The sequence below is a fragment of the Balaenoptera ricei genome, chromosome 17 (genome assembly GCF_028023285.1).
Source record: "Balaenoptera ricei isolate mBalRic1 chromosome 17, mBalRic1.hap2, whole genome shotgun sequence".
In the NCBI taxonomy this organism is placed as follows: Eukaryota; Metazoa; Chordata; class Mammalia; order Artiodactyla; family Balaenopteridae; genus Balaenoptera; species Balaenoptera ricei.
Genome location: NC_082655.1, coordinates 28,218,487 through 28,245,244, shown reverse-complemented (window position 1 = coordinate 28,245,244; position 26,758 = coordinate 28,218,487). Strand labels below are relative to the sequence as shown.

At 35.9% G+C, this 26,758-nt stretch overlaps 1 protein-coding gene across 1 annotated transcript in view; it reads left to right on the top strand.

Annotated features, from left to right (window-relative positions):
- PKHD1L1 (PKHD1 like 1) overlaps positions 1-26,758 on the top strand; it is a 150,916-nt gene that overhangs the window by 114,951 nt on the left and 9,207 nt on the right. The window contains exons 60-73 of the mRNA XM_059901432.1: positions 2,517-2,620; positions 3,947-4,076; positions 4,809-4,930; positions 6,463-6,553; positions 10,033-10,181; positions 10,264-10,386; positions 10,948-11,059; positions 11,142-11,258; positions 13,278-13,443; positions 15,800-16,032; positions 16,225-16,392; positions 19,052-19,209; positions 21,035-21,170; positions 24,018-24,362. Of these exons, the coding sequence (XP_059757415.1) occupies positions 2,517-2,620; positions 3,947-4,076; positions 4,809-4,930; positions 6,463-6,553; positions 10,033-10,181; positions 10,264-10,386; positions 10,948-11,059; positions 11,142-11,258; positions 13,278-13,443; positions 15,800-16,032; positions 16,225-16,392; positions 19,052-19,209; positions 21,035-21,170; positions 24,018-24,362 (2,154 nt within the window). The remainder of the gene's footprint in view (positions 1-2,516; positions 2,621-3,946; positions 4,077-4,808; positions 4,931-6,462; positions 6,554-10,032; positions 10,182-10,263; positions 10,387-10,947; positions 11,060-11,141; positions 11,259-13,277; positions 13,444-15,799; positions 16,033-16,224; positions 16,393-19,051; positions 19,210-21,034; positions 21,171-24,017; positions 24,363-26,758) is intronic.

Below are 26,758 nucleotides of genomic sequence, written 5' to 3'. Positions count from 1 at the left end.
TGTTTCTAATAGTCTGAATTTAGTGATGCATCCCTAGAATTTAACTAGTCCCTGCCTCCCTTGTATTTTCTATGCATAAGTAGAAAATTTAGAACTAGGAAATTGACCAGACCGGGACTCAATTTTTAGGCACTAATTCCTCATAGTTGGTTGTTATTTTTCCATTAATAGGCACATAATGTACGATTGTTTTTCCTTTTGTGATGTTAGCAGTTATTAATTATCATTGCCTGGATCTATTGAATCACTGAGGTTTAAAATGGTGATATTTTAATTCTACTATTCCCTCCTCATTTATAATCTCAAATATTTCTCTAAAGAGAGGCTTCCCCAGACCACTGACTACCCTGAAGGATAGTTTAGATAGAAAAAATGTTTGATTCTTTCCTCTTATTAACTAGTTTTCAAAACAATGAGTTGGTTGCCAAGCATCCTCCAAAGATAACAAGGAGTTTTTGTTTTGTTTTGTTATTAGTATCATTATTAGTTCCATGGATTTAAACATATTTGATATGTTCTAATCCATTGTGAACATTAACCTTATTGATACTGAAAATGCCCTCTCGTTGACCTTCAGAACCTTTTCATGTTGGTGCCTAAGTCCTCCTCCTTATGACTGTTTTCTTTTTTTAATTACAAATTTATTTATTTATTTATTTATTTATTTATTTATTTATTTATTTTTTGCCACGTTGGGTCTTTGTTGCTGTGTGCGGGCTTTTCTCTAGTTGTGGCAAGCGGCAGCTACTCTTCGTTGCAGTGCGCGGGCTTCTCATTGTGGTGGCTTCTCTTGTTGTGGAGCACGGGCTCTAGGCACGTGGGCTTCAGTAGTTGTGGTGCGTGGGCTCAGTAGTTGTGGCACAGGGGCTTAGTTGCTCTGCAGCATGTGGGATCTTCCCAGACCAGGGATTGAACCCATGTCCCCTGCACTGGCAGGTGGATTCTTAACCACTGTGCCACCAGGGAAGTCCCTGACTGTTTTTGGGTTTTTTTTAGCTTCTTCACTTTCTGATATGACAAGCACATGTTGTAATATTTTTTTTCTTGCTGAGACTGGGAGTAAGTTCTTCCTGCAAGTAACCCTGGTTCTTTTTATTGGAAGCTGGTGTTTCAATCTCACAATCTGGGTATAAGGAGTAATCCTCTATTCTTGACTTGAACTGTTTCATCAGGAGCTCACTTGGTTACAATACTGCCTATTCCATTTTGCAACAGCTCTCATTTTAGAAAATCTTTATATTGAGGAAGCAGCTATCCCACTATAACTTCTACCTATTGGTCATAATCTGCCAACAGAAGCTTAACTGATGAGGAGAATAGTAATGATGATCGTAAAGTGATACAAGATTCCAGACACTGTGCTAAGAATTTAACACATATTATGTCATTCAGTCTTCATAGTATTATGGCATAAATATTGTTCTCTTTTTAAAGATAAAGAATTAGATGATTAGAGGGGTGAAATTACTCTGATCTTGGATACTAATCCATGTTGTTTCACTTAAAGTCCCATGATGGACCCTATTCACATGTCAACCTTTCCTTGCTCCAATAAATTATTTTGTGATGTAATTAAAGAAAATGCATCTATGGCTTTTGTAGGCCCGGGGTCTGTAGTAATCATTTATTCTCTGTATCTATCTTATTAATCTTATGTTCTCCACCATACATCTAATCTCTGGCTCATGGATTTCCAGACAGGCTTTTCCCTTCTAGTATAAAATAACTCTTCTCCAATGTATTTTATTAGATATCAGTTTTTGAAACAAGGAATACCCTCTACTGTATTTTTACCAGCGATGAATCTCCGTGCCTCAGTTTCCTTGTATAGAAGACAGGAATAATAAAAGTTCCTAAGTCACAGATGTTGTGTGAGAATTAAAGCACACACTGCCTGTTAAGCACTTAGTACAGAGCTTGGCACAGAGTCATGGCTCATGGATTGTTACTGCTGCTCTTAATAATCTATGAAATTGCCTTTTGTCACTTCAGTGGCACTTAAGACAAACTTGGTCAGCAGATACTTGGCAATGCATATCCTGGAAAAAATTATGTAAAGAGAATGTCCTTAACAGTTCTTTAGAGCATCAAAATTGAAATGTCAGGTAAATTATAACTTGTGCCTCATGCCATGCATTCTCAACAGGGACTGTATCACTACTAACAGGTGAAAATTGACTCTTGGGGGAAAAAAAAAACGTAACCAGTTTGTGGTCCTCCAAAGGGCCACCATACCTTGACAAATATGTAGTATATCTGTGGTATTAAAATGTCATGGAGAGGGAACGCTATTCAGAAAGAGAAATGTCTAAAAAGGTTCTTGTGAGGGGCAGTAAAAAAACAAATTCAGAAACATTGCCTTATTTGGATTAAAAGGGCAAAGAAAAATGAATACAATTTTCATGAAAAAGTTGAAAACGAATTTGTAATTTGGAAAATTACAAAAACTTTAGTAGTTTTTCAAAATTTTTATTCAGCTTCAAGGAAAAAAAATGTGTAACTCTTTTCCCCACTAGGAAGTGCAAGAATAAGTAATGTGGAATTTTATCACAGTGGTCAAGAGGGCTTCAGGGATAGCACGGATCCAAGATATGCTGTAACATTTCTTAACCTGGGACAGGTTTGTACTTTATTTTTAATTTTTGCATGTACCCAAAATTAAGTATTTTGATTTTGATTTGATTTTCATTTAACTTCACTAAATACCCATATCTTAGAATTGCTAAGACTATAATCTAATATAATAAAACTTTCTTAGATGTATTTCCCATTAACGTTTTTAGACTTACAACGGTATTTGATTCCAACCATTTTATGCGTTATTTAAGGTCAGTAAAAAAGAAAAAAAAAAAACAGAAAATGGAACACAAAAGGTGAAAGAATTGAAGATCTATAATAGTATTTCACATCTCTACTTTACTTTACAATGACCAAAAATATTTCCAAACAGTTATTATTAAACAAAGTGAGTGTTGCTTAAATTTCTCAAATGAAAAGCATGTCTGTATATCCGTGCTTCTGTCAAAAGTGGGAAAATAAATATGCTTAGAGGGCTGCTGATTTAAGAAAAAATGAGAAAGAGCATATTTCTTATATAGAATTTGAAAAAGAATAGATACATGTATAACTGAATCACTTTGCTGTACACCTGAAACTAACACAACACTGTTAATCAACTATGCTCCAATATAAAATAAAAATATGAAAAGTAAATAAAATAAAATAAAATAAAAATATATTATGGAGGGGAGATAAATTGGAGTCTGGGATTAATATATACACACTACTATACATAAAATAACGAGGACCTACTGTATAGCACAGGGAACTGTACTCAGTATTCTTGTAATAACCTATAATGGAAAAGAATCTGGAAAAGAATAGATACATATGTATAACTGAATCACTTTGCTTGCACTTGAAACTGACACAACGTGGTAAATCAACTATATGTTAATAAAGATAAATAAATAAATAAATAAAAATTTTAAATCATGTAGGTTTGGAATTGAAACCCCTAAACTACTTATTGACTGTTTCCTACAGACATTTGAATTGTAACCCCTGCCTTGAGTATCGACTTCCCTGGGCAAAAAAAAAATCCCTGCGCATCATATAATAAACTGTTCTGAAAAATAATGTTTAGTTCCTTAGCATTTTATAGGTAATGATAGAAATATAAATACATAGAAAAACACTTGAGAATTTTTAATTCACATTTAAAATAAGTATTTCTTTTTTGCTTTTTTTAATCATAAACCGAAGATATATGGAAATTTCCCAGGATTAAAAGGTCTGCTGGGAAGTCATCTCCTTTCATGGAATGTAAATTGAGTATTTTGTTTATCAAGATTTGTTTTCTGAAAATCACCTGCTTCAAATTTTTTTCTTTAAATGGCCTTTAACTTTGTTTTTAAAATGTTCACTGAATCCTGATGTTTTATAGATTCAAGAACGTGGCTCATCTTATATTCAAGGCTGTGCTTTTCACAGTGGCTTTTCCCCCGCAGTTGGTGTATTTGGGACAGATGGATTGGACATAGATGATAACGTGATTCACTTTACAGTGGGGGAAGGTAATATGATAATATTTCGGTCCAATAACACGTCTTCTGAGACAGCCTTGTCTGCAAACTCTAGAGCCAGGGTGTCCAATTAATCTTTCTTCAAGAATGGAAATAAAGGGTCTATGTTTGTGCTAACATGGTAATTACTAAACTGCATGTGGCCATTGAACACTTGAAATGTGGCTAATGTGACTGAGAAACTGGATTTTTAATTTTAATGGTACTTAATTATATTACTTTACATTTAAGTAGTCACATGTGGCTATGGCTATCATATTGGACAGTACAGCTCTAGAAGAATTATTTACCAGACCATGATCTTATGTGAGTTATTTAATCACCAATAGTTTAAATTACTGACTTTTAACATACTTCTCACATATAAAACAAAAAGATTATTCACAAATAAAGATAATTTTTTTAAAAAATATATTTGATTTGATTTAAGGGGTTGTCCTTTCTTGAATATCAGTCTAAAGCATAATACAAATTCATTTAAGGTGTATAAAATTTGTGTGTATATTTGTTAAAATCTGAGGTGGAGCCTGTGAACCCACATATTTAACAAAAGATTTTAATTCAGGTAGTCTATTAAAGAGGTAGAGTATCAAAGAGTTCAGAGGGTTCACTCTAAAATCAAAAGGGTTCATTTGTCAGGTTCAAACGAGAAAACTAATTTCATGGAAGAAGTGAAAGACATTCCCTATAGTACTCATTTGGGGGAATTTTCTTTTTTTCCAGGCATGAGAATATGGGGGGATGCCAACAGAGTCCGAGGAAACTTGGTTACACTTTCAGTTTGGCCAGGAACCTATCAGAACAGAAAAGACTTGAGCTCAACTCTCTGGCATGCAGCAATTGAGGTAGTGTGAACAAATTTAAAATTATAAGTAGACAAAATTATAATTTGTAATTCCCTTATTGAAGATTATAATTTCTGTAGAATTTGTAAATCTCAAAATGTCATTGAAAATGATTTCTTCCTTAGATAAAGATTGTGGATAAAGTGAGCTGATTAAAGGAGTGAATGAACTTTCTTTAAAGATGTTGTGAGCTCCAGTAGCCATTGGATTTTTCTCTGTGGTGACGTCCATTGGTTTAAATAGTTCTCTTATTTACTTGCTTCTCCAACATTAATTATTGCTTTCAAGTTCCATTAAAGGGTCTCTCTGCTTCTAATTGACTGAATGCCTTACACATTTTACTATTTAACTCTGAATTTAAATGCAAAATTATAATGATAGACTATAAAATCTCTAAAATCCATTTCTCATCTAAAATTCTTATGATTCTATATGCAAGGTTATTTACTCTTATCGGATATTACTAATTGGGCCCTTCTTGTTTCCCGTGAAGTTTCTTCAATTACTATAGGTATTTATTTAGATGTAGAGTGAGATTGTAAGCAAGAAAATAGAAAGTACAGAGAGGATTTAGAGGAAAGATAGCTTCCTCTTGTTTTTATCTTACTTACTTATACCCTAGGAAAGAAAAGGAATTTAAAAAGCTCTCTTTGAAAGATAGGGTAAGGATTGAATTTTGTTTTTGTACAACTATTAATAATCACCTTAAAGCAACATCTGAAAGCCTGGAACTTAGTATACATTTATAAGGTAATAATGTTCTCTTTTTGTCTATTTATAGATGTTAGAATGTAATCAAATGTCAATTCCAAATCTTTAAGTTATCTATATCTTTTGAAAGGCATTTTTTTTACTTTTATGAATTCCATTTGACTCTATTTTTATCATAATCTTTAAAAATAAGGCTGTTTAACATGCTTTAAATAAGTGAGATTTGGACTGTTCTGCTGATTCTATGTAGGCAAGAACTAAACCTTCTGTGCTCCATACTTTTCATTTTCTACCACTCTGATTTGGCTCATAAAATAAATTTGTTTAGTAATTACCTACTTGTTCTAACCCAGTTTTTTATTGTAGCAGATTTTCTTTAATGAATGCCTCTACTGAATTTTATGGTCCACTGTAATTGCCTTAGTTGTCTTTTTCTTAATAAATCAAATTGGTAACAGAATATAACCAAAAAAGAGTGATAAAATTTTTGTAGCCTTGTTATAATACTGAAATTTTGTCTATGGCTTGTTAATATTCAACCACGTCCAGTGGATTTTGTGACTGAAATGAAAAGTAATCTCTTTAATGTACTTTTATAATGAAGTCTAAAATGTAGTATCTAGTGGTAGGTTTACACCAAGAACCTAAGGTAATTTCAGTACTTCATTTGTATTATAAATTTGAATGGGGTGAATGTGAATTAAATTTTTACTCCTGGAAGTATCATCATAATTAGTTTTCCAGTGTATGTTGCATACCTGCTCTCATTGCATAATTGTGTAAGAGCCTGACCCAAAACATTTTCTTTATCATTATACTAGATAAATAGAGGGACGAATACAGTCTTACAAAATAACGTAGTGGCTGGATTTGGAAGGGCAGGATATCGCATCAATGGTGAACCTTGCTCAAGTAAGTCTTTGGCATAGAGTCACTAAAATTAGGAAATAACTTGTCCAAATTTGTTCGAAATAAATAATTATTGTTTGTGAGTTGAAAAGTAATATTGCTTCTTCCTGGGCACTGAAAGAACTCAACAAACTAAATTATTTACATATAATATTGGGTTTAAAGAAAAAATTAAAACCAATTTTCTTCTCATCCTTCACCCCTATCACCCTTCTCCGGCAGCCCCAGGATGCCATGCTCTTTCCTGGCCCTAGGACACTGCAGCCCCAGGTCCTCTCCTGAGACCCCGTCCCCATCCTCAGCCTCCTGAGACTGGGCCTTGCTGCTCCCCAGGCCTCCCCTTCACAGTCACTGCCTCAGGGAGGTCCCTGAGCCCCAGGCTGAGGGAGGTGACCAGCCCTGTCCTTGTGATACCCTCATGTCCTTCTGTCCAATCCCATGCCATTAGCTGTGCCTGCCACAGCGTGTTTGCATTCCTGATCCCACTGGACATGAGCTCTTCCTTGACAAGGGTATCTTTATTCTATCCCTGTGACTGTAGAGGAGATGAGAAGGAAAGAGAAAATCAGAGGGATAACCAGGGAGACAGAGTGAGCCAGAGAGTGTAAGGGAGAAAAAGAGGGGGTAAAGTAGAGAATGGTGGACAGTTGGGTCTGATGGACTCGGGAAGACACAATAAGAGTGAAAGAGAGTAATCCAGGCAAGAAGCAGTGGGATGAAAATAAACAAAAGGGATCAGCAGAGAGATGGGGGAGGACAGAATAGGATAAGGTGTGTTGACTAATAGTATCAAGGGGATAAAAGAAGGATAGATCCTTTAAAAATAGGCTTTTAAGATAACTATTTTCCATGTTTATGATCCAAAAACTCTTAACAACAGCTTCAGTGCTTGATTTGATGGTACTGAACAGTGATTATCTTATCCCACCACCACTTTCCCAAAAGCAACTTGTAAGCATAGAGATACATGCCTATAGGGATATGTCACTATTTCATGCTTCCGCTTTAAAGGAATACATGCTCACTATTCATATGTTAAAGCCTGCAAGCATGAAAAAAATTAAAGGACATGAACAGAGGGTTCTCAGATACATTTCTATCAGATTAGTAAAAATCAAGAATTAACTGAACAACTGCTCTCCTGGCAAGGCTATAGGGAAATAGTAACATTTACACTTTGCTGGTTGAAGGACAAAATGATATAACCCCTACAAAGGGGAATCTGGCAATAGCTACCAAAATTATAGAGGCATTTACCTTTGATTCAGCACTTCTGCTTCCTGTAATCTAACAGTTGCCTCTACAGCAGTTAGAAAAAGAGTTGTGAACAAGGTTATTCATCACAGCGTTGCCTGTACTGGCAGAAAATGGAAAGCTACCTTGTGTCCAGTTACGGTGGGCTAGTTATATAAAGCCAAACACTGGAACACTGGACCTCTCTAAAAAAAGAAGGAAAAAAGATGCATACTGTGTATTAATATGGAAAAATCACCAGGACATTCTAAAATGATAGTGGAGGTTACTTAGAAGGGGAACAAAAGAATATGTATGGTATATGCATTTACATAAAGAAACACTGAAAGTGTAAAAGCAAAAAGTCATTGAAGGTGAGTAGGAACAGGGTGACTGGTCACTTATTACTGTATAACTTTCTATAAACTCTTGACTTTTAAACCAGATAAATTAATTATTGAATCAAAAAAGTAAAAGAATGCTAGACCTGCTGGCTTTACCTCTTGGGAAACTTAGCTAAAGGAAATGGAATTTTCTCTGAAAAATGTATAGCCCTTCTATAGTTGATTTTTTTAATCTCTATAGGTATTTTTGAAATTCTTTGAATAAGCATTTTTTTCTGTAAATTCAAAAATTATTGCACTTTAGCTAATTTTATTCTTGTGCAAAGTACATTTTGAAGGAATAAAACAACTTCGCCACAGATACAACTGATTCCCTGATGTATGTTCTTTTTAAATATTTTAGTTCCCAACAGCTTAAAGTAGCTTTTCTTTGACTTAAAATTTTAAAATATGTAATTTCTCTACAACTTCTTTGAAGTACTGTTGTGTTTTTTAATCAAAATATGACCTGTGAATGTGAATATTTACTAATATGTATAATCCCACGTAATGCATTTTTCACTGAATATATTGATCTTCCTAAATAATCGGGAGTGTTTATAAGGAGCAACTGAAATATGAGACATCACAGAGGAACTGAGGGTTTAAGTTCCTGGAATGGGACATCAATTTACACAATTCATCTCCCTAACAAGTGAGGGGCTGGGATGCTGGGAAGGGAACTCTGACACACGTGGGTCCAAAGGTGGAGCCATCCTTGTCCATGGGGCTACATTGTGCAGAACCGAGGTGTAGCCATGCAGACAGCTTCTTAGGGAGGAAACAACAGAAACCAGGCCGACCGACCATAGGTGAAATGTCAATCTCAAAGGACTAGGAAGAAGGGAAAAGCAATTGAAGATGGAGGAAGTCAGATCCTGGGGAACTTGGACAAGAGAGCTGGTACAAAGTACAATTTAGGAGGCAGTGCTGCTCTTTATGGGGAATCCTCAAATTTATGCATGATTGGGACGAGCTTTTAAGGTCACTGATCTGATTTGTACATAAGTAAAACTTTCATGAAAATCCACTTTAATTATCCTGTATATTAATAATGGGTATAGCTTCCATTTATTGAGGCACTTCATGTGGGTTATTTCATTTCATTTTGAAACAACCCTGAATTAGACATTATAATTTTTTATATATGAGGGAACTTAAGTTATAAAATGCTAAGCAACTTTCCCAAGATCATGCATACATTAATTCTTGAAGTATTTGATGAGCACCTACCTCTGCATTACCTTCTAGGCTCTAGGAATCTGGCAGTGAAGGAGCTAGACACAGTTTCTTCTTTCATGAAGCTTACGTTCTTATAGGAGAGAGGAGATGAATAATTCACAAATAAGTAGTAATTAAATATCAAAGTGAAAAAAATTTTAATTGCCATGTTAACTGACTGAGGTGCTAACTATGAATCCGGTAGTCAGAGAAGGCCTTCTAAGGAAGTGACACTTAACTTGAAAATGGGATGACCAGAAGGAACCAGTAACATTTATAAACAGCAAGTGGTATCATTGTGTTTTTCAAGTTTAGCCTTGTTTGAATTCAAACTTCATAATCTTTCTAAAGAAATTCATGTTTAATCAGATATAATAAGTTAAGGGTGCTAGCACTAAAGTAAACTTTTGCAAATGAATATACAATTATTCTGAGTAACATTGAAGAGGCAAATTAGATAAGAGAAATACTAAATAGAATAAACCATAAGTAGCTGAACCATACAAATATTTGGTCATGTTGTTAAAATTTGCATCAGAATCATATATTTAACTTTTAAAAGAATTTCAACTTTAACTGATACTGCTTATAACTCTATGACTTGATTCATAATGTTAATTTACTGGTTCCATATTTCCTTCAAAGGTCAGTCTTATTCTCTGGAAAAGTGGTTTGACAATGAAGCCCATGGAGGTTTATTTGGTATCTATATGAACCAAGATGGCCTTCCTGGATGTTCTCTTATACAGGGATTTACCATTTGGGCATGCTGGGATTACGGAATTTATTTTCAGGTAAATGGATCCAAAAAAAGTGATTGTTTATTTTCTTTTATGATTATATTTCATACTATGTAACCTCCGAGTTCTATTACAGACCACGGAGAGCGTGCGTATCTATAACGTGACCCTGGTTGACAATGGAATGGCCATTTCTTCAATGATTTACATGCCACCTGCTGTATCTCACAGAATTTCCAGTAAAACAGTGCAGATTAAGGTAAGAATTGAACGCAGCCACACAAAACAGAAAGAGCAACTCTGAGAAGGGTAAAATTATTGAATACAAATGATTTTCTTGACTTCTTTGCCCTACTAGCCACACCTCCTGCCTTTGTGCTCATTGCCTTCTGCCAGGAAGCTCTCCATCCTTCCCTCTCCCCCCTCCTTCCAGCAGCTCTTCTTGCTTATCACCTGCTAATCTTGCCACAATTAGTTAAATTTTCATTACCTCTATGAAGTCTTTCCTGAACCAGCTTAGGTAGTTTTGACACTCCCTCCTCTTTTTGTTCCTACTTTCCCTGCACATATTCCTATCATGGAAACATAACATGTCTTTAAATATAATTATTTACATGCCTGTCTCCCCCCTCTGACTTTGATTGTCATCCACTTGGGGCAGAAATCACATCTTTTTTATCTTGGTTTAATGAATGATCCACTTCTCAAAGTTATACAGGTTGTGTTTTGCTACAGTGGAATTCATTATTATTCATTATTATGTTTTCTTTTAAGAAAAGTTATTATTAAAGCTTACTGTTTGAACTTTTTTTTAAAATAGAACTCATTAATTGTTGGAAGTAGCCCTGAATTTAATTGCTCTGATGTCCTAACTAATGATGATCCCAATATTGAACTTTCTGCTGCCCATCGAAGTTCTAGACCTCCATCAGGTAAAGATTTTAGAACTTTTAATTTTGGGGTTCATATGAGTGCATATTTCAAATTTCATTAACTTTCTTCTTTTTATAAAAGGTGGGAGAAGTGGGATTTGCTGGCCTACCTTTGCTTCAGCACATAACATGGCACCACGGAAACCGCATGCAGGAATCATGAGTTACAATGCCATCAGTGGTCTTTTGGACATCTCAGGCAAGTTTAAACATAGTCTTTGAAAGTCTACTCAGTTAAGTTCTGTAAAGAATATGTAGAATATAACTAGTAATGTTTCACTGTTAGTTAAAAAAAATAATGATTAAATTAATCTGCTCAATACAAGCAAAGACACCAGACAGAAGAGTCAATTTCAAGAATAGTTCCCTGGCAACATTCATACATATAAAAGAACTGACATTTCATTTTCTTTTTAAAACAACAGAAAAAGCACTGCTATAGTGATTTAATATTAATTAGTTTCTCTAAATTGTAAAGCCCTTTTATATAATTAGGGCTATATTTTATTAGAAGTTTTTATGATGCAGAAATTTTAGTTCATAGAACTTAAATGTTTTGCCAAACTCCCACAGCTGCTGGCAGAACTAGGATTAGAATCAAGATCTCTTGACTTAAAATCTGCTGCTTTTTCACTGAACCAGGCTGCATCCTTAAAAATGTAAAATAGGGGCTTCCCTGGTGGCGCAGTGGTTGAGAATCTGCCTGCTAATGCAGGGGACACGGGTTCGAGCCCTGGTCTGGGAAGATCCCACATGCCACGGAGCAGCTGGGCCCGTGAGCCACAACTACTAAGCCTGCGCGTCTGGAGCCTGTGCCCCGCGACGGGAGGGGCCGCGATAGTGAAAGGCCCGCGCACCGCGATGAAGAGCGGTCCCCGCACCGCGATGAAGAGTGGCCCCCACTTGCCTCAACTAGAGAAAGCCCTCGCATGAACCGAAGACCCAACACAGCCAAAAATAAAAAATAAAAAAATAGATAAATAAAGTAGCTATAAAAAAGAAAAGTGCTTTTAAAAAAAAAATGTAAAATAATTAAAATAGATGTAGTAAACGTACCAAGTATTTTCGCTTTGCCCATTAAATACACTGAGCCATTCTCTATTTCAGTTTAGCAAATCTCCCTTTCATGATAACTTTAACCAGTGTCACCTGAAAGAAAGCAGTTCAATAAATTAGACATCTAAGTTTTGACATATTATTTCTCATAACTTTAATTCCCAGAAATGCAAAACAAATTATCATTTTTTAGTGTTACTTTTAATGATACCCCTGCCAAAAATTATTTAACATGCTACATAGGTTTAGGACCAATAAAGGAGATCTACACAGGGAACAAACAGCATCTATTACTATAGTATTTTATTGATACTCATCTACAGGCTTATATTCATGCATATACAATATTTTCTTAGGAGAAAATACAGTCAAGCAGGGTAGTATATAGCACATAACTAATTTAAGAATTTTTTGGAGTCACTTTTTGCTGTTTTCAGTTTTGAGTTACTGGATTTTAAGTGCAAAGGAGATTGTTTTTTGATCTAATCAGTTTTATCTTTTGGCCACATAATATATGCAATAAGATCAAGAGAGCAATAGTATTTCAGTTAGCCTTTGCTGCATAACAAACCATGCCTGAAATTCAAAGCCTTTAAACAACCGTTTATGAGCTCATGATTCTGTGGATTGGCAACTTGGGCTTTGTTCAGATTGGTGGTTCTTCTGCTAATCTTACCTGGGATTATTCACTGAGCTGCCATCACTTTACAAGATGTGTAGGGGCTGGTTAGTCTGGGATAGTCTCACTTCTATGTCTGGTGGCTGGTGCTGGCCCTTGATGGGGTAATGAGAGTGACTGAGCCAAATGTCTCCTAGGCTTATCCACATGCTGGTAATCACAGAATTCCCCAAGAACACCAAGAGAGAGTGAGCCCTAATATGCAAGCACTTTTCAGATCTGTTTATACTACAATTGCTCTTGTCCCATTGTCCAATGCAAATCACAGAGAAAATATGCCAAGCTCAGAGAAAACATGGGAGAAGACTACTCAGTGGTGTGGATACAGTCCACAAATAGTGGTGGACTTATCTGCCACATAAGGTAAGAGTTCCGTGTTCAAGGTAATGTTAAATGATGTGTTTGGTGGAATATACGTGAAATGAAACTGATTTTACCCTTTCTCTATAGGAAATAATTGTTTTTCTATTATTTATGTTTTAGGTTCCACATTTGTTGGATTTAAAAATGTTTGTTCAGGTGAAACTAATGTGATATTCATTACTAACCCTTTAAATGAGGATTTACAGCATCCAATCCATGTGAAGGACATACAGCTGGTTGACACTACTGAACAATCAAAAATATTTATACATAGACCCGATATAAGGTAAAAAATATGATAACTCAGTTTCTTCTCTTCTGTCATCACAGTTTTCCATTGTTTTCTTCCCCTGCCATAGATCTGAGAAAGTTGCTAAATTTAAAGTAACTGTTCATGTCTATGAAATTTTAATCAGCATTACGAAAATTAAGAGTATTTAATATATCTGTGTCTTCAGGTAAGTTGAAGAAGCTAGGCCTTAATATGTATATTTTCTCATACTTTTTTTCCCCATATGTCATACATAGCACCATCATTAAACATAAAAGATAGAGAATGGGTCAGAAGTATATTTGTACATTAATATCTCTCCATTAATAGTCATTAGGAATGAAAGTCATGTCTATCATTTCTTCCCTTTCCCTTACCTCTTTTGTTTCCTTTTGCTTTACAAATATCTTATTATATGCACCCCAACATGTACTTGGTAATTAAATGGGAATCATTATAATCATTGTGACTAAAAATATGCAGAAACTTTGAACAGTGATTTTTTTTTCAATCACAGAGGTTAGTTGGTGTCAGAATATTTCTAGAAGCTGAACCACGTAGATTCTAAGTCTTGAAGGAATATAGCCAATAACTGCTACTCTTCAAAAGACATGCAGACCAGGAATTTAGATATAAGACAATATTGGAGGAAAGAAAGTTTCCATTAGAGCTCTTTGACCATTTTCAGTATAGAGAGAAGACAAGAAATAATGCTAATTAGATATGCATCTCTTCAGAGAAATGCAGTGTTTCATAAATAGTTTGACTTCATCTGATCTTATTTTGATGACAACCCCATACTTCCTCATTTAATAATTGTTGAACTGCAGTGTTTTTTGGCTCAGTAGAGTTTCTCCCCACTAGAAAGCTGTTACCTCCTATTTAGTTATCATTGAATCTTTCAGATTTAATATATAATTTTAACATCTAGGTCATGAAGAAAATATTACATTTAAAAATATGTCTTTGAGTCCTGTGCTTTTATTGGGATACTGTTGGCACAATCCCAGATCCCTTTTACTGAGTAGCTCACCCAGTCCCCAGATGCTCTAAAAGTTGGCCAGTAATGACCTACATTTGCCTGCTTTTCCAGAAAATTGCTCTTAGCTGACCATAGTCATCTCCCTTTTCTTTCCCTTGCCCTATATGGCTTCTCTCCTTCCCTTTTCTCTCCTTCCCTTATTGAGGACTCCCTTAATAACTCACTTGAACAAAAGTCCACATCTCAGGCTCTGTTTCTTTGGAAACTGAAGTAAGACAGAGCCCTAAACCATAATGTAAGAGTGCCACTGGGCAGTCTATTCACAGACTTGCTCACAAAATCACTCTGCACACACTTGAACACAAAGAACACATGACCCACAGAAATATTTACTCAAATCATCTCCAAAACTAATACAGTAGAGTAAGGGATAATTTATAGCTTCACGTCTTTCTTTGCAAAAAGCTCAGATCTATTAGATAGTATTTTGCTGCTATAACTGTAGAATGAATTTATATTTCCCCATGGTATATATCATATAGTGTAAGTATGCTGCATACTATATATAATATACAATGTATAGTACATTGCAAATTAAGCAGCCATTTTATTATTATAACCAGTAACAGTCAACACTCCAGGTGGTTCAGAATGAAGGCAGAATACCATCTACGACTGAACTGCATGATGAGTTTATAGTATTTCATCTCTTACAGTTCAGGTATCCACAGAATGGTTATTAAAATATATAGCATAAAAATCATAATTTAAGTATATCTGTTTGTATATATATAGGCAAAAGTCTACAAGAATATATACCAATCTGTAATTGGTTATAAGCTTAAGAGCTTAGGATAGAAAGGTGAAGGGGACTGAACTTATATTAAGTATTTAGATTATTTTATAAAAAGCATATGATACATTTATAATTCTTAAAGACCCATTAAAAAAAGAGAAAGAAGGGAAAAATATAAAGACTTCCCTGCTAACACAAGGATTTTGTATGTCTGCACAACTGAGTAATTTACCTGCTTTTTGGGCAATGTTAGTATATTTTGAGCAATGCACAAATATGAAATCTATCATTCGACAAAATATGGAATAGCAAAATGGAATTCTAATTTTACTTCCCACAGGTACAATTTGTCCTTTTGAAATGTTAATGAATTCATAATAATAGACCAAATCAACACAGTGGAAAAACAGGCCTCATTACAATGCTAATTACATATGCTACTTGGTCCCACTTTGAATCCTTTCTGAAATAAGATTCAATCAGTTAATTTTTTTTGATACTCTTATCAAATACGCAAGTATATTCAAATGCTCTCTAGAAACAGGGAGGTATACCAAATCTAAGTATTCATGCATTTCACCTTTTCTTCACAGTAAGGTGAATCCATCTGATTGTGTAGACATGGTTTGTGATGCCAAAAGGAAATCTTTCCTTAGAGATATGGATGGCTCCTTTCTGGGGAATTCTGGTTCAGTGATACCTGAAGCAGAATATGAATGGAATGGAAATAGCCAATTTGGAATTGGAGACTATAGAATTCCTAATGTGATGCTCACATTCCCAAATGGAAGTAGAATTCCTGTCACTGAGAAAGCACCTTATAAAGGTTTGTTGGATCATATTCTGTTAGTCCTCTGGTTCATGAAACAAAATATATCTTTTACTTTTAATGATTGATGTACTCAACTAATTTATATTTTCTACTTATTAATGTTATGTAACAAGAAAAAGATAGTATGTGGAAGCTTTTGTAAGGAGATTCTGTTTCATTTCTAAATGTGTATTCCTATGTTTCTAGGAATCATTAGAGATTCAACCTGTAAGTACATTCCAGAATGGCAGAGCTATCAGTGCTTTGGGATGGAATATGCAATGATGGTTATTGAAAGCCTGGATTCCGACACAGAAACTCGCAGACTCTCACCAGTAGCTATAGTGAGCAATGGTTATGTTGATCTCATTAATGGTAGGTATTCATTGTAAACAAACTAGAGTTACTCAAGGCATTCACTATTTACTACATTCGTGGACATGTCTCATAAATTATCTATCACATAAAACTAGTAAACATAGGGATTTCCTTGCCTTCTGTTTGTAAGATCTATGTGCAGGAGAGAGACTTGACTCTTCAGCAGTCCCCCACATTAGAAAGCCAGGACAATTACTCCAAATTGACCATCAGAAAAAGAAGAGGACATATGTATATGTATAACTGATTCACTTTGTTATAAAGCAGAAACTAACACACCATTGTAAACCAATTATACTACAATAAAGATGTTAAAAAATAAATAAATAAATAATAAAATAAAATGCATTAATATCAAAAAAAGAAAAAAGAAAAAGAAGAGGAGGAAAGTTATTCCTTGAGTAATCTTTATAGGCATGAAGGTGGCATAAATATATTTGAGAAAAAATTGATCCAAATGTCTGCAAAAAAAACAATTTTCTTTACATAAATTTAAAAAATGATAATACAATATTTGGAATACTTGAGAATGAATACTCTCAGCCTACTTGTTTTTCATTTTCATGAATACTTGGAAGAATTAATCTTGAATCAGTGTGTTGTGGGGTTTTTTTGTTTGGTTGGTTTTGGTCTTTCTCATTCCTAATTCCTTTGACTGTCAAGACTATCTTGTCAAGCTCCACAGTCTAGGTCTCTTCCATTCTGGTCCTTGTTGGCTGTAGCCCAAGGGTAGGCAGTGGTCTCCATGAGTCTTGTCATCCAAGACTCTTTGAATAAATAGGTGAACTTCTAAAAGTTACTGAAAACAGAGGGCAGGGACTCATTGTCTATTCCTGAAGTGCCATTGGGGGCTCAAAGATTAGTCCCTAATCAGGCTTAGAGTCTTTGAAGTGCTGAAGAGGCACATAACCTGGATCGGAAAGGTCTCTCTGTCCTGACAATGTCACAACATGTACTAAAATATTCTAAGATCCCCAAAATAGCCAATACCCTACAAGTTCATTTTTTTTAAACTTGTTGAAGAGAATAGAATGAGCTAAATCAGAAGTGTCTCAAAGTTACATGATTTTAAGTCACTCCCCACTTCTGCCCCAACATGCAATCTGCCTGGTTTCTATGACCTACGATCAACCCAATTTCAAATGCTGCCTTTCAGATCTTATAAAGCAGAGACTGTGGGAAGAATTTTAGACCAGTCAGTGAATAATGAAGATGTTTTCGAATTGCTCTGTTTTATATGGTGGAGAAAGATTTCATTCTGTTTATTTTTACATTTTCCTTTTCTGAAAGGCAATATGAGTTTTCCATTTACAATAGTGATATGACATTTCTCTTTTAAATAAATTTAAATTTTAAAAATGACTCAATTTAATGAGAATGTAATTTAATGATAATGTAAACGATAGAAGCATGGCAAAAATTATGTAGGTGTTAGAAGGATGATTGAAGCTTGGGATGCACTATACTAGGTGGAAAGAAAAATTCCCAAGATAAAATTTGTACATACCACTAAAGTTTCCCTTTAAATTTTAGTACTCAATTTTATTTTTAAAATATGGCTTTTATCACTCTAAATTTTTCATTTTATACATAGAAATTTCTATTTTCAAAACCCACAATGAAGGTTTCTTCAAAAGTGGGATTTATATTTTGGATAATAAAGGATAGGTTATGCTCTACTTAAGCTTCAGAAGTTTATATTGGTTTAAAATTCAATCAAACTTCATTTATAAATATTGATAATAATTCCAAGCAAGCTAGGAAATTAAGCAAAGCTTATGAATAAATACATCAAGAAAATTCATCATTCCATGTCTCACTCACTGTTTTATATATGTATAATCCCAGCCACTTTAAAACTGAGTGAAATAGAGAAGTTTTCTACAGCAGTCATGTTACATGTGTTCTGGAAATGTCTGGATTCAGGTGCAAAGCATCCACTTTCTTTTGGTTTTCTAGAAGGTTTAATGGAGTGTTATTTCTCAGATTGCTTCAGTTATTTAATGACGTTGACCCTCCAATAGTACCTATAATCACAGTCTTTAACAAAAATTTATTAAAATAACAGTGGAGGAAGGTTAAAGGCAATAAAAAAAACACAAAAGAGTTTGTCGAATTTACAAATTAATGAACAAATGAGTGAAAGAAATAATAAATCAGTGGTTCAGACATACAAATGTCCCTGTTTTCTATGTACAGGCTTTATTTTTAACAAATTATCTCTGTTATAGCATATTTCTCAGCAAAGAGTCTGAGAAAGTTGGTTCCCCACCCAAAGTCACATTTGATAAATAGGAGAAAGCATCAAGCATTTTCTTCCTCGCCATGGGGCCTGGACTTAAATATGATTATTAAAGTAGAGATACAAGTAAATCTATTTCCTTCAATGACCTTCCAGCACAAATCCTCAACATATACCCTTCTGACCCTGGGCAGTCTAAAAGCAAGGATAGTAGAGAGGGAGTTGCTTCCCTGCCTTCCTTTTTAAGGCAAGGTTTGAGAAATAGCTTAGATCACTGAATGGATGGGTGGATGGATAATGGCTGTAAATGCTGAACTTGACCACTGCAATTTATTTTTAATACAATTACTCTTCGGGTTTTGCACTAATAATATTCATAGCACAGAACATGAACTTTCATTTATGTGGATGTAGGCCCACAGGATCATGGCTGGTGTGCCGGGTACACATGCCAGAGAAGACTGTCCCTGTTTCATAGCATCGTGGCTCTGGGCGAATCTTATGAGGTCTACTTCACTGGCACTAGTCCCCAGAATCTTCGACTGATGTTGCTTAATGTTGACCATGACAAGGTAAGGCAATATAGAAATTATTTCTTAAGAGTTATTGGTTTCAGGTGCACAGGGAAGTGATTGATTCAGTTATACTAATACGTGTATCTATCTAAAACTAACACAACATTGTTAACTACCCTCCAATATAAAATAAAAATTTTTAAATAAATAATTATTGATAGCTATGTAAAAAAATAATAAAAAAATAAAAATTATCTATTTCATTTATTGACTGTCAAGAAATGCACTTTGTCATTCAGTAATTCTATGAAGATTATTTCTGTTCAATTATTTGAAGTAATAAATTTTTAAAAATCTAAAAAAGAAAAAGAGTTATTGGTGTTATGTGCATATATTTCTGTCTGCTGAGGACTTTATCTCCTTCCCTGTCCTCTGGAACATCGTCAGCCTTACAGCTCATTTTCAAGGACCAGTAGGGTACCACTAAAAATACTGTGAGTCCAGACAGTTTTCATCAGCCTGAGAGCACATATGAGTTCCAAACACCTCTCCCCATATGCACTTGTTTGTGCTTCTACATTTGAGGGGTAACAGTGATTTCCGACTTGTGTGATTAGCAGGCACACCTGAACTTTTACATAAAAATAGCATGCATCTAAAACTGGTCACTCGGGATTATATTTTCATTCTTCCATGCTGCTATTATTTATATATGGCAGAAATACACCTTTGGAATTTACTTCAGAGATCACAGCACATTATCTAAAGTATCTTCAGTAATGTCAACTCTGCTATAAATGGAATTCAGCTGGGATGATTAACTTTATATATGCTATGTCAGTGGAAAAAGAGTATGAGGTCAAGCAGAAGTCTCATAATATAGATTTTCTTTTCTAAGAGTATGAGATTTGAAAGTCCCAGAGTAGAACGTGAAGAAAGGACACTGAGGGCTTCCCCGGTGGCGCAGTGGTTGAGAATCTGCCTGCCAATGCAGGGGACACGGGTTCGAGCCCTTGTCTGGGAAGATCCCACATGCCATGGAGCAACTAGGCCCGTGAGCCACAATTACTGAGCCTGCGCGTCTGGAGCACACGGGCTCTAGAGCACAGGCTCAGTAGTTGTGGCACACGAGCTTAGTTGCTCCGCGGCATGTGGGATCTTCCTGGACCAGGGATCGAACCCGTGTCCCCTGCATTGGCAGGCAGATTCTCAACCACTGCGCCACCAGGGAAGCCCCAAAAGAGAATATTTTTAATTTTAAAAATAAAAATGGTAACTCTGAAGTAACGTGACTGTTAATATTCGGAGCCTCTGCAAACAATCTCAGAAGAAGATTCCAAAACTACCTGTAGCTTATAAATTCCTCCCCACCTTTGCAAAAGCTGAGTCTCCTCACTTTATGATTATGATTATATCTGATAGCATGAAATGTGGGGAATGAACATGAAAAATGACCAAAATTGAATGAGGTTAGTTTTTTGACTTTGTTTTTTGTCTTATTACCAATATCAGAGGTAAGCATTTTTTTTCAACATTAAGTGCCTAATTGTGTGTGGTTGCGTTGTACAGAGCACTGCTAACTCTCCCGTTTCCCCTGCCCCTAGAGTTGAAAGCCTGTATTGAACATTATCTTTTAAAGGAACCCTCTCTTTAATTTAGAGAGTGTCCTCTAATATTTTTTTCTTACATTACATTCTTTTCTATGAATGGTTGAATGTAAATCTGTTTAAAATTTTTAACTCAATATGTATCCTAAATCCATAAAAGTTAGTTTTAATATTCTACAGAAGGCATGTATAAAGGATATTTTTAAAGTGCTAAATTCTAAATATTCTGTTTCATTGTTCTCTTAAGATGCAAAAATGTTGTTTATTTTTAACAGGCTGTTCTGGTGGGAATTTTTTTCCCCACGCGTCAACGTTTGGATGTCTATGTGAACAATTCATTGGTCTGCCCCCAGAATACAGTATGGAACTCCCAACAGAAACACTGTGAACTTAATAGACACGTGTATACAGGTATTTCCTCAGAAAAATACAGCATACATTGTATATGTATACTTAATTATGTATAAAATTCTTTATAATGTTTCATTATGAATATTTTTAGTTCCTTAGCCCTTGACAAATACAAGAGAAAATAAATTTTTACCCATGGTCCACCAAACACTAAAATGTGTTCATTTATAACATGTGTGTCCTGAAAGATCACTCCTGATGGAATTCTTATCTATCTGCACACATGCAGATAAGTTTGTGCGTGTGATGGATATTCCTTTGCCTCCTGAGAACATTTACATTCTACACATTTAGTTCACTTATTCCTGCATACAGAAGAGATTTTTTGCTTAAAATTTTCACCCTATCTCTGCTTTACTTCTGTTTCATAGAGGTCAGAACCTAAGTTCATTGGCAGTCACCAGAAGTATTGCCAAGAAAGCTAGCATAGCATTAGTTGAGCACCATGAGGTAAATATGATGAAGTAAACTCTGGATTTAAAGGAAATATATGGAAGAAGCTAACTTACCCATTTACCAGTGTTGCAAGACCAGGATTTTATTTATCTCTATTCATTGAATTTTTTTATTAAACAGGTACTAATAAGGCCAATCCACTCCTTTCCACATGTGCTACTTATCATCATTTTTTTAGCTGTGCCCCATAATCTTGGCTAACGATTACATAAATGTGTGCTGTTGATCATAATATAAGCTAGACAGGAGAGTATGAATGGATACCCATATTCATTACCGTCTGTGAAGCAAGTCCTACTTCTACTAATAATATGAACATCTGATATTTCCAGAGACATTACTATACGTCAGGCACTGTTCTAAGTGCTTTGTATATAATAACTAACGGTTACTATATCCTAATAATAACACTTTGAGGTAGGCGCAGATGAGTAAACTGAGACACAAGGGGGTGAAGTAATTTGCCAAGCTTTCTGTCTTAGCTCGGGCTGCCATAACAAAATGCCGAAAAACTACATGGCTTAAAAACAAATTTATTTTCTCACGGTTCTGGAGGCTGCTAGTACGAGATCAGGGTACCAGTATGGTCTGGTTTCGGTGAGAGCACCCCTCCTGACATGCAGATGGCTGCCTTCTCACTGTGTTCTCAGGTGGCAGAGATAGAAAGTGAGGGAGAGAGAGAGAGAGAGAGAGTGCTCTGGTGTCTCTTCTTACAAAGGCATTAATTCATCATGAAGTCCCCTCCCCACCCTCATGACTTCATCTAAACCTAATTATTTCCCCAAGGCCCCCATCTCCAAATACTGTGACATTGAGGGTTATGGCTACAGCACATGAATTTGGCGGGGACACAGTTCAGTCCAGAGCAGTATCAAAGGTGGTAGGGGCAGAGCAAGGTACCGAACACAGAGAGTCTAGCTCTAGAACCCACGCGCTTAACTATTATGCTACATCGCCTCTTTAGAAGCTAAGAGAGTGTGTTATTTTTACATACAAATGATTGCACATATTTACAGCTTAATTTTCATAAATTTTAACTCTTCTTTAAAACGGTGCTTTTGGTACAAAATACTCTATCGTTCAAGTCAAGAAAATAAAAATTATCTCAACAGGCAGAATTTAATACAGGGAACTGGTTACACACGAGGCTGCAAAACAATACCACCACTGCCCTTTTAGAACTTTTTTTTTCTGAAATAGCATTGCTTTTAGATGAACATTTTGCTTTGACACTTGGAATGGAAAATAATATCCCTGTATTATGAAATCTATACATATCTTTTTGATTACCCAAAATGTTTATTATTATCTGTGTCTCTGATTCCTTCCATTACTGTGAAGACATGAGAAAGTTAGCTAGGATAAGTGGTGTATGCACCTGTAACAGTAGCTTGAGAGCAGCTTCAATTTATACTACAAAAGCACATTCTTCAGATTCACAGAATGTTTAAGCCAAATTGCATCTAGAACTTATACTAGTAGATATTTTTAAAAATGTAGTAATAATGAAATGGCTTCTTAATGCCATTGTTATGAATGTCTATTACATTAATAAGAAATTACCTCTTTTTTCTAAGACTCTAATTTCTTTTTCTTAGTAAGCCTCACCATGAAATGTGGTAAGAAGCTATGTGTCACATTCCAGTATTACTATACAGTCAGACTTTGGGCTCAATATGTGTTTGTGGATTTATTACTTCTTGGACGTTGTTTATACTCTGCCCTGAAATCATTTATATATTTATTCATTACATATATATATGTATATATAATTTCAATCACTTTAACAAAATTCAATGCCCTAGTAGAATTTTTTTGTGTTGACTAAAGAGTTTTCAGGCTGAAATGTAAACTTCTTTTATTGATGTAAGAGCCTTCTGAGATGTTTTAGTATTTGTAAAATACTTCATTTGTATTACATACTTTTGTCCTTAGTAAAAATAGAAGCACTGAATCATCATTTTTCCTTAAGAGATGGTATATAGCACCGCATAAACTAGATGGCTGTTAAAGTTAAACTTACATTTTTAAATTACCAAATGCCTTTAGTCAAGGCTTTAAAATTCTGAAAATGTAAATAGTGTTACAACATAGGCTCCTGGTTCATAATTAGATTTTATTTCTCATTTGTATGTGTCTATAGCTAATTGTTTTTTAAAATAAATTTAATGTATAATGATTATTAATGGTATTATTTTAAAAATTGACTCTAATTTTGCATGTCAGTTTTATAAGTGTTTTTGTTTTTAATATGCATATTTTCCTATGAAAGAATGATAATGTTGAACTTTTTCAAAATTTCCTAGATTTAAACAAATATTAAATACTGCATGGTAATTATGATAATGTAAATAAATTTAACTGTGCTATTTTGGCTTTTTTCGTTCATAGAGCAATTCCTTCCTAACCTGAATTCCAGTGTCCTTGGTGAAAACTACTTTGATAGAACCTACCAGATGCTTTACCTTTTGGTTAAAGGAACTATACCTGTTGAAATCCACACCACCTCAGTCATATATGTCTCTTTCCAATTACCTGCTGTAACAGAAGATGACTTTTATAGGTCTCATAATCTGGTTAGAAATCTTGCCTTGTTCCTGAAGATATCAAGTGACAAAATCCGTGTCAGCAAAGTAATACGAGGGGAGAGTCTGCGAAGGAAGAGATCCACGGGACTCACAGTTGAACTGGAGATTGGAGATTCTCCCCCTCAGTTCATAACCAATGACACTACAGGTATGAAAAGTAGACATTTGAGACAGAGTAATGTAATTCAAAACCACATCCATAAATAACCCTATTAAGGCTTGGTAAACCAGGCCTCAGGAAATCCCACCAACCCCACATCCTGAACCCTATAAGGGCCTAGAGACCCTTCTCCCTGCTCTACTCCCAAACTATTTTGAATTTTGAAGGAACTTCAACCTCTGTTTTGTTATTGTAGAAGTTAATTACTTCAACAAAAGGATTTGACCTAACATAAAAGATCCTAGAGGTGACCTAAGGAAGTGACCTTATAGCTGAAAGATTACGGGTGAAAAGAGCTGGTCAGTGAAAAGTGGGAGGTAAGAATGCTGGAGGCTGAGGAAGTAGTTGGTGAGTTTGGTATATTTGAAGAACTGGAAAGGGTCCAATAGGTCTGCAGCAAAGGCATCAGGAAGGACAAGCTGCCAGAGACAAGGTTGAGAAGGAGGCAGGTGCTAGATTGTGGGAAACCACAAGAAGTCTCCCTTTTGTAAGCCAAGAGGACAGTGGATGTTTTCCTAAGGGACATAATAGACGATTCTGAGAGGTGGAGTGGTGGGTTAGATTTCCAGAGTAAAGTCACATATTTATACCAACAAGTGCAAATGTGCCAGAATATGTTCTGTCTTTAATTTCTATGATTGACCTAATCAGCCTTACCATCCATCACCCCTTTCTCTGTCCCTCACTCCTCATACCCTATTTCCTTTTTTAAAAAATTTTATTTATTTATTTATTTTTGGCTGTGTTGGGTCTCGGTTGCTGTGCTCGGGCTTTCTCTAGTTGCGATGAGCAGGGGCTGCTCTTCGTTGCGGTGCGCGGGCTTCTCATTGTGGTGGCTTCTCTCATTGTGGAGCACGGGCTCTAGGCGCGCAGGCTTCAGTAGTTGTGGCACACGGGCTCAGTAGTTGTGGCACATGGGCTCAGTAGTTGTGGCACACGGGCTCTAGAGCGCAGGCTCAGTAGTTGTGGTGCACAGGCTTAGTTGCTCCACGGCGTGTGGGATCTTCCCGGATCAGGGATCGAACCTATGTCCCCTGCATTGGCAGGGGGATTTTTAACCACTGCGCCACCAGGGAAGTCCCTCATACCCTATTTTCCAGGTATCAGAGATAAAAATAAGCTCAGCTATCCCATCAGAGGAAATTTTGCTGGCTTAAATTATGATTTCCTTAAGGTGACTCAGTTTGGGTGGGCATTTGGGTAAATGTTCAGCCCTTCAGATTTTCTTCCTCTCCATCTGTTCAAGTTGGTATCTGAATACTAAAGGGCTTTCCTGACCTCAGGCCCTCTTGCTGCCCTCTTGTCTTCATAGTCTTTGCGACAGCATGGGTGGTCTTCTCTGCTCTGTATCAGCCTCTCTTGTGGTGCAACTGAACTTTCCTGGCCTCTTGACATGCAATCGCATCCCCAGCTGCTAATTCCCAACTGTACCGTTGTCTCTAGTGGTCAAGCACAAGTACTCTCACCTAGGCATACCCCTCTCCAAGAAGATGAGGTCTGGGTCTCTGTCAGAGGAATATTACCATCCAGCTAATGAAGCTTAAGCTAAAGGACCCTTTACTTGTACAAGTCCTGGGAGGGGCTTTAACTTTCAAGGCCCTGGGAGAAGGGTCCACTTAATAATGTGGTCAAATAATTGACTACTATTATAAAAGTTTCACAAATAAGACTTGTTCATAAAGAGAGCCTCCACGCTGTATGATTTTCAGACTCAGAAAATCCTGATTACCCTATTCCTGTCCAGCATCTTTTTCATTAAACTCCCAGGCTCTCTTATGTGTAAACTTAGGTACTGGGTGAAGTTCTCATCTTCTGCCACTAGGGGTCATCACTCATTTCTCCAGGAGGTTTGCTTCTGAGCTTTAACCCCATGCACCTGCCACATTGCTGTTTTGGAATTCTACCAGTTAGGCAGGCAGAAGGTTCTTCCCTTGTGGCGATAAGCCTGTGCAAAGGCTTGCATGAATGGAATGAGGTGCTGATCAACTCTCTTTGTTGAAGGAAACAGGAAGCATAGGCTTGTGTTGCAACCAGATCTCACGGTGATGTTCTCTGCCCAGTCATAGGTTACTTTCCTTCATCAAACTTGTATTTCCTTGTAGCTACAGAATCAGGGCTTTGGGCTCAACATAGTCTGTTAATTTAGTCTAGGAGTTGTAGCAGGTCCATCCCACATATATAGATTGCTCACTGACTCTTAGAAATCCCTGGTAAGCCCTTACATGTATTGGGGTCCAGTATTTACCGCACTAGCCACTCAGATGTCCAAAGAAACTGTGATTTATTTCCTATATGTGATCTAAACTGCTTCACACATAACCTCTCCCACCCTCCACCCCCTTAAAGCAGTTTTATCTTGTTAGATTTATCCAGATACAGGCATA